Below are 12,589 nucleotides of genomic sequence, written 5' to 3'. Positions count from 1 at the left end.
AAAGTGATTATTTCATAAATAATGTTTTCTAGTTTCATAACAAATATAATTTGTGGACTAATGCTTTAAAAAAGCTATTCTCCCCCTTTGGCACTCAAACCCTCCAACCCTCACAGTATGTTTGCCACCAAAACACAGGTCTATTTTTGGGTCAGTAGCTCAGGGGGGTTACATATCTTTGCCCACTGCAGTGACTCAGACCGCCTTCCAAATGACGACAATACTACTTGTGCTCTGATGAAAAGCAATAATATTTAATGTTCCTTTTAGATGGAAGCAAGCGAGAGAAGCTGATGAGTTTGGTAAGACGCTTGATTTATTTTTCAACGCTAACTGAACAGTTGTGGGCTGGTATTTATAGTGTTGCTCTGCAAATGTGTAATGCATAGAAACCAGTTACACTCTCTCACAAAACTTTCACATTTAAGCAACCATATTTTTACAGCATATCTTCTCAAGGGACCACATTGTAGAAATTAAACATGGACATGCTTTAGAGTAGTTGGTGTATAGCCTGAACGGCAGATTTACTAACCACTCAAAATGGGTCAACGCACAACCATTAATGTCAATGCAACACAAGCAAGTAGCAAGAGTAATGGTACAGCACTGGTGGGTTTCGGTTCACTGAGCAAAACATGAATTCTATTATGTACTGTTGGCCGCATGGCAATTTTTCAACAAGATAAGAAGCCCAAACATACTTCCAAGATGGCAAGTTCCTTGCTGAGGAAGCTAGAGTTGAAGGTGATGGAGTGGACAAATATGTCCTCAAGCGGAAAGAAGGAAGGTATAGGAGTGTAGTGTGTCTAACATCCACCAGTTCCAACAGTGATGTAATCATGGAGGAGTAAAAGAGGATTTAACCTGTAGAGCTCTATTAAATTCCACATCCAAGATGATTAAGGCAGAGGTTTATAACAACGGTGCTCACACTAGATATCCACACCAATTTCACAATCTTATGATGCCAGATATTCAGACAGGAAAATACAAGATGTGTACTGACTATTGTAAGTTATAACCAATTTTATTTCTATAGTCCCTTGAGAATATATAATAAAAGTTGATCAAATGTGAGAGTCTCAAAGAAAAAAATCACATTTTACTATCATCGCCTTCACAAACCATACAGTAAAGATCAAATGATATGTTTTTCCCCAGTGAAGCCTCCTTGCCTAAGTATTTTTACCGTAAGAACAATGGATTTTACCGCCAAACATGGTGCGGTGCTGCTTGAGCAGCTGAGGAAGATGAGGGAGACCGAGCACCTCACAGATGTCGTGCTGGTTGCTGAAGGCGTCAGCTTTCCCTGTCACCGCCTCGTTCTGTCCGCCTTCAGCCCATACTTCCGTGTTATGTTTACATGCGGCCTCCGTGAGTGCAATGACCGAGAAGTATTCCTGCGGGACACCCCTGCAGACAGCTTGGCTCTACTCTTGAACTATATGTACACCTCGGAACTTCCTCTGGACAACAGCAACGTGCAAGGCATCTCTATCACAGCTTTTCTAATGCAAATGGATGAGGTATTTTCTCGCTGCCAGCAACACATGACTGAGAACATGGATGCCTCCAACTGCCTTGGTGTCTTTTACTTCGCCCGAGACCTCGGTGCAGAAGAACTGGCCGATCATGCGCAGCGCTTCCTGAGGCAGCACTTTTTCCAAGTGTGCCAGCAAGAAGAGGTGCTGGACCTGGAGGCCCATCAGCTTGGGAAGTTGATCAGCTCAGATGATCTAAATGTTTCAAGAGAAGAAACCATTTTAGATGTGGTTATTCGCTGGGTCAACTACATCTCTCCGATTGAAGGAGAAGTGCGTAGCAAGCATCTTCCAGTGCTCCTCGGGAAAGTTCGCCTACCCTTGATAAATCCAGACTATGTAAGAGAGATGATGAAGAGGAATACAGCCTTGCTGGCTGACGCTGAATGTCTGGAGATGTTGAGTCAAGCCTTGGAGGACGTAGCAATGCATCCCTCAGCAGCACCACGCAAACTAAAATTGCGTTTTGGGATGGAGACCACAGATTTGCTGCTCTGCATTGGCAACGACGGCAGTGGGATTAGATCCAGATACGGAAACTATAGCGAGCGCAGCTTTTGTTTCGCCCCGTCAACAGGCCGAACCTACTACATCACCTCACCTCAATATGGAGAGGCACTCGGGTATGTATGTGCCGGGGTTACAACCGAAGAAAACAACATTATAGTGTCAGGAGAGGCCGGGGCCCGAAGGATGTCCCGTCAAAAAGAGATGAATATTGAGCTCTACAGGTGAGAGAGATCATAAGTATGACAATAACTTTGTAAAAGCAAGTGAAAATTATTGTCGTTTGGATTTGCCAGGTACAAAGTGGAGGCCCAAGGTAGTTGGGAGCATCTCACATCAGCAGAATATCGTGATTCTTATGGTTTAGGCTCCTTGGGTGACACCCTGTACCTGCTGGGTGGGCTGATGAAGCTTAAGAACCAGTTTCTCATCACTAACAGCGTGCAGCGATGGTCATTGCAGGGAGGACCTTGGCGGAGCGCAGCACCTCTACCAATGCCACTGGCTTATCATAGTGTGGTCACGCTGAAGGATCACCTTTATGTGATTGGTGGTAAAACCCCTCAGGTAGGAATAATGGCTTAAATATTTGATATCCAGTGTATGAACTAGGGCAGTCTTAAATCAAATGTAATTTTGTGAGTCAAATATGCGCAGTCAACTATATACAAAACACTTAGACCAGCATGTATGCTACACTTATGATATGACACGAATCCCCACAAATAAACACATCTCATTTGCAACTTTTTCCACTTCAAAAAAGCTACAACAGTCGGATAAACAAATAAACATTGCAGAAATTAAATAGTTCAGTGAGATCTTTGGCTGGGCCCTGCCTGGGTTGGGTTTGGCGGAACGCCAAGAAGACAATCAAACTTGACCATGTAGGAAATAAATGTCGTAAAAAGGTTCCTGTAGGTTAGGATCATTACTGTTGCCAGGAGAGCAGTAAGAGATGCTTTCTGCTTGAAGAAACTAGTCAAAAATACAACCCGGCGGCACTCACCATTTCAAGAGTCCCATCAGGGTGCGCGATGGCATGGCGATTTCACTGTTTGATAGTCGAATACAATTTATCCAAATTGAATCATCGAGTAGTCGACTATTCTAAGACACCCGTAGTGTGAACCCTTGAAAACAAGTGATTAAACAAATTTGGAATTTTCACCGTAAAACAAAGGAAAAATAAGAACCCAGAAGATCACAGTCAAACACAAACCTTGTTGTCACACTCTCACTTTCTAGTTTTACTCCTAACGGTTCAGTCATCCACCATTTCAGAATATAGATGTACACACGTCTAAATATTCATCTCTGATCTGTAATTGCACCTGTTTTCCTTCATCATGCCCTCTCTTTCCGTCTTGACCGTCCAGACATACCGAATGGATGATGAACCAGAGCGTCTCAGTAACCGCCTTCTTGAGTACAATCCAAACATAAACCAGTGGACAGAGCTGAGTCCAATGAAATACTCAAAATACAGATGTAGTGTTGTTGTGCTCAATAGAGAGATTTTTGTCATAGGTAAGCTTTCATTCCTTTATGTCTGAACAGCCATTTTCAAAAGAGTTCATTGTAATACTGCTCTTGTAGGAGGTATTGGTTGTGAGGGTGTGGACTGTGGGCAGTCCCGGCGCTGCCTTGATGCTGTGGAGATCTACAATCCTGATGAAGATTTTTGGAGGGAAGGACCTCGTCTACCATGCCCTCAACTATCACTGCGCACTAATGCATCAAATGCTGGTGTGGTGGGAGGAAAGATTTACGTGTGTGGACACTACAAAGGAGCAGGTGAATTGTTGTTTTCTATATCCACAAAAACCTCATGGATGCAAAGCAGTCTAACATTTGTGTTTCATAATTATTAGATCGCCATGATGACATAACAAAGGACATTTTGGAATTGGACCCCTGGGAGAACCGATGGACGGTGGTTGCTCGGCACGCTTTGATGCATGACAATTATGACGTTTGCTTAGTGGCAAGTCTGAATCCGAGGGGACTGATATCCGCACCTGCAGACCTATTACAGTAAAAAAAACGCAAGAAAATGCTTGGATTTTGACAATGAAATGACATTGATAATGCACTTAGACTGTAGCATCAAGGGAAAAGGGCAATTTTTCTTAAGTAGCATTAAGAAAGTGTATGGAAAGAGACTGTACTTGGTAGGGAAATACAGTGCATCGAGAAAGTATTCACAGCCCTTCACTTTTTCCACATTTTGTTATGTTACAACCTTATTCAAAATGGAATAAATTCATTTTTGTCCTTAAAATTATACACACAATACCCCATTTGCCTGGTGATGAGCGGTGCTTGGTTTCCTCCAAACAGGACGCATAGCATTCACACCAAATAATTCAATCTTAGTCTCATCAGACCAAAACATTTTGTTTCTCATGGTCTGAGTCTTTCTGGTGCATTTAGGCAAACCTTTTACAAAAAAATGTCTTCCGTCTGGCCACTATAATATACAGGTCTGCAGAGAGGGTTGTCCTTCTGGAAGGTTCTCTTCTCTCCACAAAACAATGCTGTAGCTCTGACAGAGTGACCATCGGGTTATAGACTAAGATGAATGCAGCAATGGACAGAGACATCCTGGATGAAAAACAATGCTTCCTATCCAACCTGATGGAGCTTGACAGGTGCTGTAAAGAGGAATGTGCCAAACTGCCCAAAATAGGTGTGCCAAGCGTGTGGCATCGTATTAAAAATGACTTGAGGCTGTAATTTCTGCCAAAGGTGCATCAATAAAGTACTAAGCAAAGGCTGTAAATACTTATGTACATATGACTTTATTTTTAATAAATGTACATATTTAAAAAAAAACATTGTCATTATGGGGTATTGTGTGTAGAATTTTGAAGACAAAATCATTAATTCCATTTTTAGAACAAGGCTGTAACATAAAATGTGGAAAACGTGAAGCGCTGTGAACTTACTTTCTGGATGCAGTGGATACAGTATATTTCTGTAAACTTTCTAACTACTCTAAAATGTTTTACTGTGAATTAATTATGTTTGTTAGTGTTAAGCATATGCAAATTAGGTATTTCTGCTGCTTTTTCTCTTTTTGTCAAACATCTACAGTATAAAAAACTTCTGACAGTAAAAACAATTTTTTGATGCTGCATTGACAGGCGTTAAGTACAGGGACAATAATTGTTAGCTATGTTAGCTATTTTTAGCAACTATTTTTGTATTAAACATGCACCTTATCTTCAATAACAATTGATTGCACCTTTTCTTCTCTCAAAATTAAGACATGTATTTATCACGGTTTATCAAGTATAAAGTTATGCCGTCTTTAATTAAATATATGTCCTTCTTAGGTCTGCATTCTTACTGAAACAGTAAAAATAAATTAATGCGATACAGGGTTTAGTTGTTTTTTTTAACTCACTAGTCAACTGCGCAAATACAAAATTGGACACAAACACTTTAAATTAAATTTGAACTGGAGCAGATTGTCAAGAGTTCTGTCTTGCATGCATTGCTTCCTCTTCAACCAACATTATTCTCAAACTTAATAACTCCAATACAATGAGGTAAAATACAAGCTTTTGTATCATGTTATATATATATTAAAAAAACTTTCTTAGTCATAACCCATGTCAAACAATTGCCAAAGAGCATCAGTAGTCATGGCGGTTCCTGCATTGGACTCAGTAATCACCTTCTTTAAGATAGGATTGACTACTTCGACGCTGTCAGAGCTGGTACTCTCCTGAGACCAGCAGCTGAGAGGTGTGATGAAACATCTAGCAGCTTCAGTTGATCTGGCACCTGTGTTTGGTTGAAATAAACTGCCACTGCTTACCTCGTTCACAACAGAGGAGTCACAGAGAGGCTTCGATGGATTTTGTTGTTTTCTACCGTTGGTGAGAGGTTGAATGTTTTCATCAGAGACAGTGAGATTGGATTTCTGGGGGAGCACCAGAGGTCTCTTTTTGTGCCTTCGGAAAACTCTTGACCTGGATTTCCTTATTCCCAAATCCACAGCGGGAACTTGGTTGTGCAACGGAAAGGAATTAGGTGTCAGTTGGACCCCTTCGTCCTGTCCTGGTGACGTCTGCATAGCTGTGTCAGTCACTTTTCCAGGACAGAGCTTGGCTGAATGCTCAGAAACTAATGCATTGAGCAGACGCAGGGCCTCCTCAAGCATGCTTTCATGATTCACACTGGCTTTTTCCGACTCCTTCCTCAAATGCTCTACATCACTTTGCATATTTGATCCACGTTCTATGCTGGCGACTTCATTCTGAAGGAAGCAACAATATTACCTTATTACTTACCAAACACAAATACAGTATTTGCCATTATAACATAATCGACAATTTGTCACCTTTTGCACTCGCTCTCCTAGTTCTGTCATCATCTCCTTCTGAGAGTTCACTATGTTCAACAATGCCTCAAACTGTTGCGAAATGTCGCTCTGGATGCTGCTTATATTTTGCACTGAATGGAAAAATACAATAATAAATAGAGTAGTAATAATTATATCTTCAATTGAATAGTGTACAACATTAGTGGCCTTGTGGTTAGAGTGTCCGCCCTGAGATCGGTAGGTCGTGAGTTCAAACCCCGCCCGAGTCATACCAAAGACTATAAAAATGGGACCCATTACCTCCCTGCTTGACACTTAGCACCAAGAGTTGGAATTGGGGGTTAAATCACCAAAAATGATTACCGGTGTGTCAAATGCAGAGAATAATTTCGCCACACCTAGTTTGTGTGACAATCAATGGAACTTTAACTTTAATTAAACATTGGATGTTGTGTGACTTAACATTGGGTAAATGGCCCCCTCTGCTGGTAAACAACACTCAGTGGCTTCCTGCGTCAGTCTGCTACACAGTAAGCACTTTTCAAATTACTAATTTACCACAATCTATGAGGAAACATACATGTTGAGGACAGAGTGTTTAACTTTTGGAGGACCGTTTGGCATTCAGATGATTTTTCTTCAATGCCAACAACTAGTTGCTGGATCTGAAATACACAAAATGAAATGTGAGCCAGGTTGACGGCACAAAATCTACAGAATACATTTATGTAAAATTACTGACTTTGTTGAGTGTTTCTCGAATGTGAAGACATTCTTTTAGAAGAATATTACTGAAAAAACAAAAGCCACAAAGGATAAGGATCGACTGACATCGCAAGCATCGATTTGAAAGTTTTATTTGTGTTTTTCACCAATGTTAAATAAGTCTCAGCGGTCATACAATAATGTATTGGAAGTGTGTCCAAAATCTAGCCTTGATGCTGAAATTTGCACCTGCTTTTAGTAAGCTCATTTAGTGTGTCTGTAGCTTCAGTTTTAATGAGTTGTGTTTGTGGAGTGTCTGGCTCCAACGAGCACTGGGGTCCACTTTTTACGTATACACTGTAACTCTGCACTTGTCCAACGTAATACAGTAGATGCCATACATCACATACAGCAACATAACATTAAAGAGAGGAACAAGTGAACATAAATGTTAACTACCATTGCTATGCATGCTACAGTGCTAATTGTACACACATATTTTAAGGGCAACATCACCCTAGGTGAGCATGTTTTGCTGAAGAAAAGCAAAATGACCAAATTGACAGCACCCACATCTGCAACTGACAGACAGATTGTTGGCTGAGTGCCAGGCTTTATTTTAAGATGTGTAGCAAAGTTTTTCTCTATGATGTGGTGTGTGTATACATGCAGCGGTCTTATTTACTAGGGGCAGGTCAGAGACTGTTTAATGTCTATAGAGAAGATTTTTTTTATCTATGACGTTATAAAACCTGGAACTTCTTAAAGTATCATTTGAAAACAAACTCTCTCAAAAGTGGACTTTTTGTGCTCCTAAACAGGCTCTAATGACACATATGACTGTTAAAACATCATTAGAAAGTCGATGTTGCTTTGTAGGGGACCTTTAAAGTTAAGTTTCATGTTGCAAATTAGACTTTTTTTTTTTTAGACTAAAATTACCTGTCATCTTTTTCTTTAGCTTGTTTCTTCTCCTCCTCAAACTTATCAAGAAGTCCAAACACTTGGTGTTTGTCCTTTGGGTCTCCAAATAGGAGAGGTTTGGAAATATAACTGGTCACACTCTTTGGGTCACTTCCCTAAAAAGAAGGGATACACAGTTCTTGTCAGTAGATAGATTACGGTAGGCAGAATAAACTTTAAAAGGCTATGTAATAATCAATTGAAAAAAAATTATTATCACATTAAAGGGGAACTTCACTTTTTTGGGAATTTTGCCTATCATTCACAATCCCAATGCAGGCATGTGATTTGAACTTAATGATAAAGACTGAAAATAAGGCAGGGGTCAGGGCGGTGGGTGCCCTGGTGGGGTGACAAGGGGGGAAACCCTTGGGTTAACCTACTCTATACAATATTTAGAACCATAGGTGCCGATCTACATATCTGCCAGTGGGTGCTCGGACGGGCCGTAAATGTGACGCCACTTTTCTGAGCATGCGCGGTTTTTGCTTGGTGGTGAGAAAGAATTTGCCATCAATCCCACGTGGGTGCTCGGCATTGTCCGTGGGTGCTCGGGCCCGGAAGCACCCATGGGATCGCCACCTATGTTTAGAACCTAACACTTCACAGCCACAGATGATTTATCTAGTAATTTACATTATTTACACATTACTTTGATTCATTCACACATTACCGTATTTTTCGGACTATAAGTCGCAGTTTTTTTCATGGTTTGGCCGGGGGTGCGACTTATACTCAGGAGCGACTTATGTGTGAAATTATTAACACATTACCGTAAAATATCAAATAATATTATTTAGCTCATTCACATAAGAGACTAGACGTATAAGATTTCATCGGATTTAGCGATTAGGAGTGACAGATTGTTTGGTAAACGTATAGCATATCTATATGTTATAGTTATTTGAATGACTCTTACCATAATATGTTACGTTAACATACCAGGCACGTTCTCAGTTGGTTATTTATGCGTCATATAACGTACACTTATTTAGCCTGTTGTTCAGTATTCTTTATTTATTTTAAATTGTCTTTCAAATGTCTATTCTTGGTGTTGGGTTTTATCAAATAAATTTCCCCAAAAAATGCGACTTATACTCCAGTGTGACTTATATGTTTTTTTGCTTCTTTATTACGCATTTTCGGCCGGTGCGACTTATACTCCGGAGCAACTTATACTCCGAAAAATACGGTACTTTGGCATTTTTGCTTTGATGGCTCTGACATGAGCCTTCCTGGCAAATTTCTGAGCAGCTTGCATTTTCCTTTTCGTGACCTGCATATTTACCAAGTATTAGCAAAATTGTTATTATAAGCGTTACCAAAGACAAACTACTTTTTGCCGTGCGTGATCCCAGAGAGCTAACTATCTTAATTCTAGATCATAAATCATTCCTCTCACCTGGATAGTAGAACGATGTGGACATACACCTAGAAATTGGTCAACTTTGACATCCAACTTATACCTGGAGATGGCGAGAAAGACAGAAAAATACGCTTGTTTGCGGCACATGTTTTTTAACCCTTTGTGAGGATTATAAATAATTTTTCATCTAAACGGTAAGATATAACATCTCATCACTCGGCATCCCAGTGAGAGTAGACATTGTATAGTAAGTGATTGTTTATATTCGTAGTTTGGTTATCTTGTTCACCACTTAACAATATTGCTGCATTATGCTGAGTGTTTCACTAAAGTTGGATCTGTTTAGCACACAGCTTGTAAAAAGTGTAGCTCTTCCTCCTTATATTCAGACAAAAATTAAAAGGTCCGGGATTATCATTTGTCCCAAAATAGTCTTTGTTGTCTCTCACAAAGTCTGCTATGAGTAGTGGTGTTGTAGTTGTTGACGGGAAAAGCAAACGTTGTGATGCGTCTGTAAAATTAATGTGCCGCCGTATGCTTAAATTGAGCAAAATACGTTCATATTACATGTTATTATGAATGTGCCTGTTACTACATTACATATATACTTACAGCGTGTATATAAAAGCTTGATGGAAGTGTTTTAGAGCGCTGAATAGGCGGAATAAAGCGACTCCCGTTGGCTCCATTGTTAGCTGACTTTTGGTAGTGTTTACTTACGAGTTAGACTGCATTAAAAAAGAAAAACCTATGTGATCTTGTCACACATAAGTATTGTGAATGATAGGCAACATTCTAAAAAAGTGCAGTTCCCCTTTAACAGAGCATAAAAGGTAAAGATATTTGTTTAGAAATGCAAAACAGGTGTAAAATATATGACTATCAAAGGTGCCAGATAATTAAAAATATACTAAAAGAACTATTTTGATTCAATATCAACTCACCAGATTATCTTTTTAAAGTTACTGTATTGTGCACATAGGTTCAAACAAAAAGTAAAATTGGCACTTACATTCACAAGTGAAGTGTATTAATTAACTCATATTATGTTCTATATATGGTGAATGTTCATATTCATCTTGAAGAAAGCAAACCATGAGGTTTGAGTAAACAGTGGTATTTCAGTTTGAGCACAGGATAAGATGAGGCCCCTTAGTTTGATATTCGCAGGTGAATTGGATCACTTCTCGTAGGAAAGCTAGAGGCCCTAATTGGGACTTCGGAATGCAAAAGTGATAACCATATCCTTAAAAGGAGACTACCTGTCTAGCTTAAATGCCAACCTTTAGGTTATGACTTAAAGCAGTTGTTTTCCAGACACTTACACACAAATATCTCCTTTTATGGTCAGGTGGTGCTGTTTAGACTTAGCGCACACCCAGACAGTGTAAGAAGGAATATATAAACTGATGGTTTGGCTTCTCCGGGAGAGGAGTCCTCCATATTTGACCAGACCTCCTCCCAGAAACTGCAGTCCTGTTTAAATGACGTTCGCTTGTAATAAAGCAACTTTTGGTTCAGTAAAGCGTCTCCGTCGTATCTTTTGATTCAGCCACACTGCCGCGTCATCCTTCTGTCTGGACGAGGATGACAAGATCAGAAATACACTTCACAAGTATTGGAATTTAAAAGATGCACTATTCTGTTGTAAAGTTATTGTCCCATGTATTGTACTTGTACAATAAGTATTGCTAGACTGATGACTGACAGCGTTAGGTACATACTGAAGTGTATTTCTGGTCTTGTCGTCCCCTCCCGGGTGGAGGGAAGACGCGGCTGCGTAGTTGGATCAAAAGAGATGTCTTACTGAACCAAAAGTTGCTTTATTACATTTAAACAGGTCTGCAGTACCCGGAGGAATCTTAGTCAAAAATGGAGGATTCCTAATTGGAGAAGCCAAACCATCAGTTTATATATTCCTTCTTTCACTGTCTGGGTGTGCGCTAAGTCTAAACAGCACCACCTGACCATAAAAGGAGATGTTCGTGTGTAAGTGTCTGGAAAACAACGGCTTTAAGTCATAACTTAAAGCTTGGTGATTGAACTAGACAGGTAGTTTCCTCTCAAGAATATGGCTATCACTTTTGCATTCCGAAGTCCCAATTAGGGCCTCCTTCCTATGAGAAGTGATCCAATTCACCTGCGAATATCAAACTAAGGAGCCTTATCTTATCATGTGCTCAAACTGAAATACCACTGTGTACTCAAACCATATGTAGAACATAATATGAGTTAATTAATACACTTCAATACAATATTGCCATTGCATTAGTTTGTCACTTTAGTATATGTTCACCACCAGTGAACTGGTTGACAACGGACTGCAAATTAAAATACCCTAGTTTATAGTCTGAGCCGTCTTACTTCTTGTGAACTTTGTTGGGAGTTCCTGGAGGACAAACTCATTTCTTGAGACAAGCCTTGGGAATTGTCTCGCCAAAACTGAGAGCCAAAGAAAAACTGAGAATCTGTGAAATTGGTGCTTCCACACGAAGATGCATTTCTGTCAAGTATAAAGAAAAACATGTATGTCCTTGTTCATCAATAAAGACAGCGCCACAAGAATAGTAATTATATGTGTATGTTAGTTATAGCATTGTGAGCACAATTGTAAGCAAAAAGTCAGGAAAAATAGCTCAGTTCTGTTAATTAGCTACCTGCTTATTGTTGGTTGCTTGCTCATCAATTCTTTGATGTTCACCGTGTGATTCATTGTTTCAACTCTTTCTTGAGGTTAGAGGTAGTCGAACATGTCCATAAACATGATGAACTTTATCGTGACAAACAAACGTGACGGTAAAAACGTACAATTTGACTCACAGCTAGCATCTTTTGTGGGGAGTTGGCAATAATTCATATATCCCGCCCAAACAATTGTCCCAGCGAGGTGCGTTCGGGTGTACTCGGTGAAAAAATCCATTAACCATTCACCCTCATGAGATTCATCCTCCTGCGACGCAGTAATGCATGTTGTTCTCTCTACGGAAGAAAACAAATACAGCTATAATACAAAATATATATATATACATAAAGCATCAAATGAAAATGAGGTGTCAGTTGTTGTGTCTGTGGTTTAAATAATCCGTAGTCAAGCTAGAGTTGTACTTTTATTGTTAAAGTCCCAGCGGGATATTTACATCCATTTCCCTCCCGCCCCTCGTTTTGACT

At 39.8% G+C, this 12,589-nt stretch overlaps 2 protein-coding genes across 4 annotated transcripts; one reads left to right on the top strand and one right to left on the bottom strand.

Annotated features, from left to right (window-relative positions):
- Positions 1-209: 209 nt before the first annotated feature.
- Positions 210-5,486, top strand: kbtbd12 (kelch repeat and BTB (POZ) domain containing 12). Its single transcript, XM_061932362.2, has 6 exons — positions 210-302; positions 1,165-2,275; positions 2,348-2,618; positions 3,431-3,581; positions 3,651-3,848; positions 3,926-5,486. The coding sequence occupies exons 2-6, from the start codon at positions 1,203-1,205 to the stop codon at positions 4,090-4,092; spliced, it is 1,860 nt and encodes a 619-aa protein (XP_061788346.2). The 5' UTR covers positions 210-302; positions 1,165-1,202; the 3' UTR covers positions 4,093-5,486.
- Positions 1,568-12,550, bottom strand: ccdc36 (coiled-coil domain containing 36). Of its 3 annotated transcripts, none has more exons than XM_061932365.2 (8): positions 12,079-12,550; positions 11,786-11,924; positions 8,035-8,171; positions 7,130-7,178; positions 6,968-7,052; positions 6,406-6,518; positions 5,881-6,321; positions 1,568-1,739 (listed from the first exon to the last, which is right to left on the bottom strand). In XM_061932365.2, exons 1-8 carry the CDS (start codon positions 12,132-12,134, stop codon positions 1,731-1,733), a joined length of 1,029 nt encoding a protein of 342 aa, XP_061788349.2. In that variant the 5' UTR covers positions 12,135-12,550; the 3' UTR covers positions 1,568-1,730. The 3 variants fall into 3 exon arrangements, with proteins under 3 accessions (XP_061788349.2, XP_061788348.2, XP_061788347.2); XM_061932364.2 differs by lacking the exon at positions 1,568-1,739 and having other exon boundaries at positions 5,333-6,321; positions 12,079-12,148; positions 12,230-12,550; XM_061932363.2 differs by lacking the exon at positions 1,568-1,739 and having other exon boundaries at positions 5,333-6,321; positions 12,079-12,148; positions 12,242-12,550.
- Positions 12,551-12,589: the final 39 nt, after the last annotated feature.

This window comes from Nerophis lumbriciformis, linkage group LG38 (assembly GCF_033978685.3).
Source record: "Nerophis lumbriciformis linkage group LG38, RoL_Nlum_v2.1, whole genome shotgun sequence".
NCBI lineage: Eukaryota > Metazoa > Chordata > Actinopteri > Syngnathiformes > Syngnathidae > Nerophis > Nerophis lumbriciformis.
The sequence above is the reverse complement of the archived record's forward strand: the minus strand, read 5'-3'. Positions and strand labels throughout refer to the sequence as shown.

Excerpts from the sequence above, each read along its gene's own strand:
- kbtbd12 (XM_061932362.2), top strand. The coding sequence starts at position 1,203 with ATGGATTTTACCGCCAAACATGGTGCGGTGCTGCTTGAGCAGCTGAGG. Across the intron at positions 2,619-3,430 it reads TTGGTGGTAAAACCCCTCAG|ACATACCGAATGGATGATGA; the intron begins GTAGGAATAATG and ends TTGACCGTCCAG. Across the intron at positions 3,849-3,925 it reads TGGACACTACAAAGGAGCAG|ATCGCCATGATGACATAACA; the intron begins GTGAATTGTTGT and ends CATAATTATTAG.
- ccdc36 (XM_061932364.2), bottom strand. The coding sequence starts at position 12,134 with ATGAATCACACGGTGAACATCAAAGAATTGATGAGCAAGCAACCAACA. Across the intron at positions 8,172-11,785 it reads CCCAACAAAGTTCACAAGAA|GGAAGTGACCCAAAGAGTGT; the intron begins GTAAGACGGCTC and ends CCTTCTTTTTAG. Across the intron at positions 6,322-6,405 it reads TAGGAGAGCGAGTGCAAAAG|AATGAAGTCGCCAGCATAGA; the intron begins GTGACAAATTGT and ends TGCTTCCTTCAG.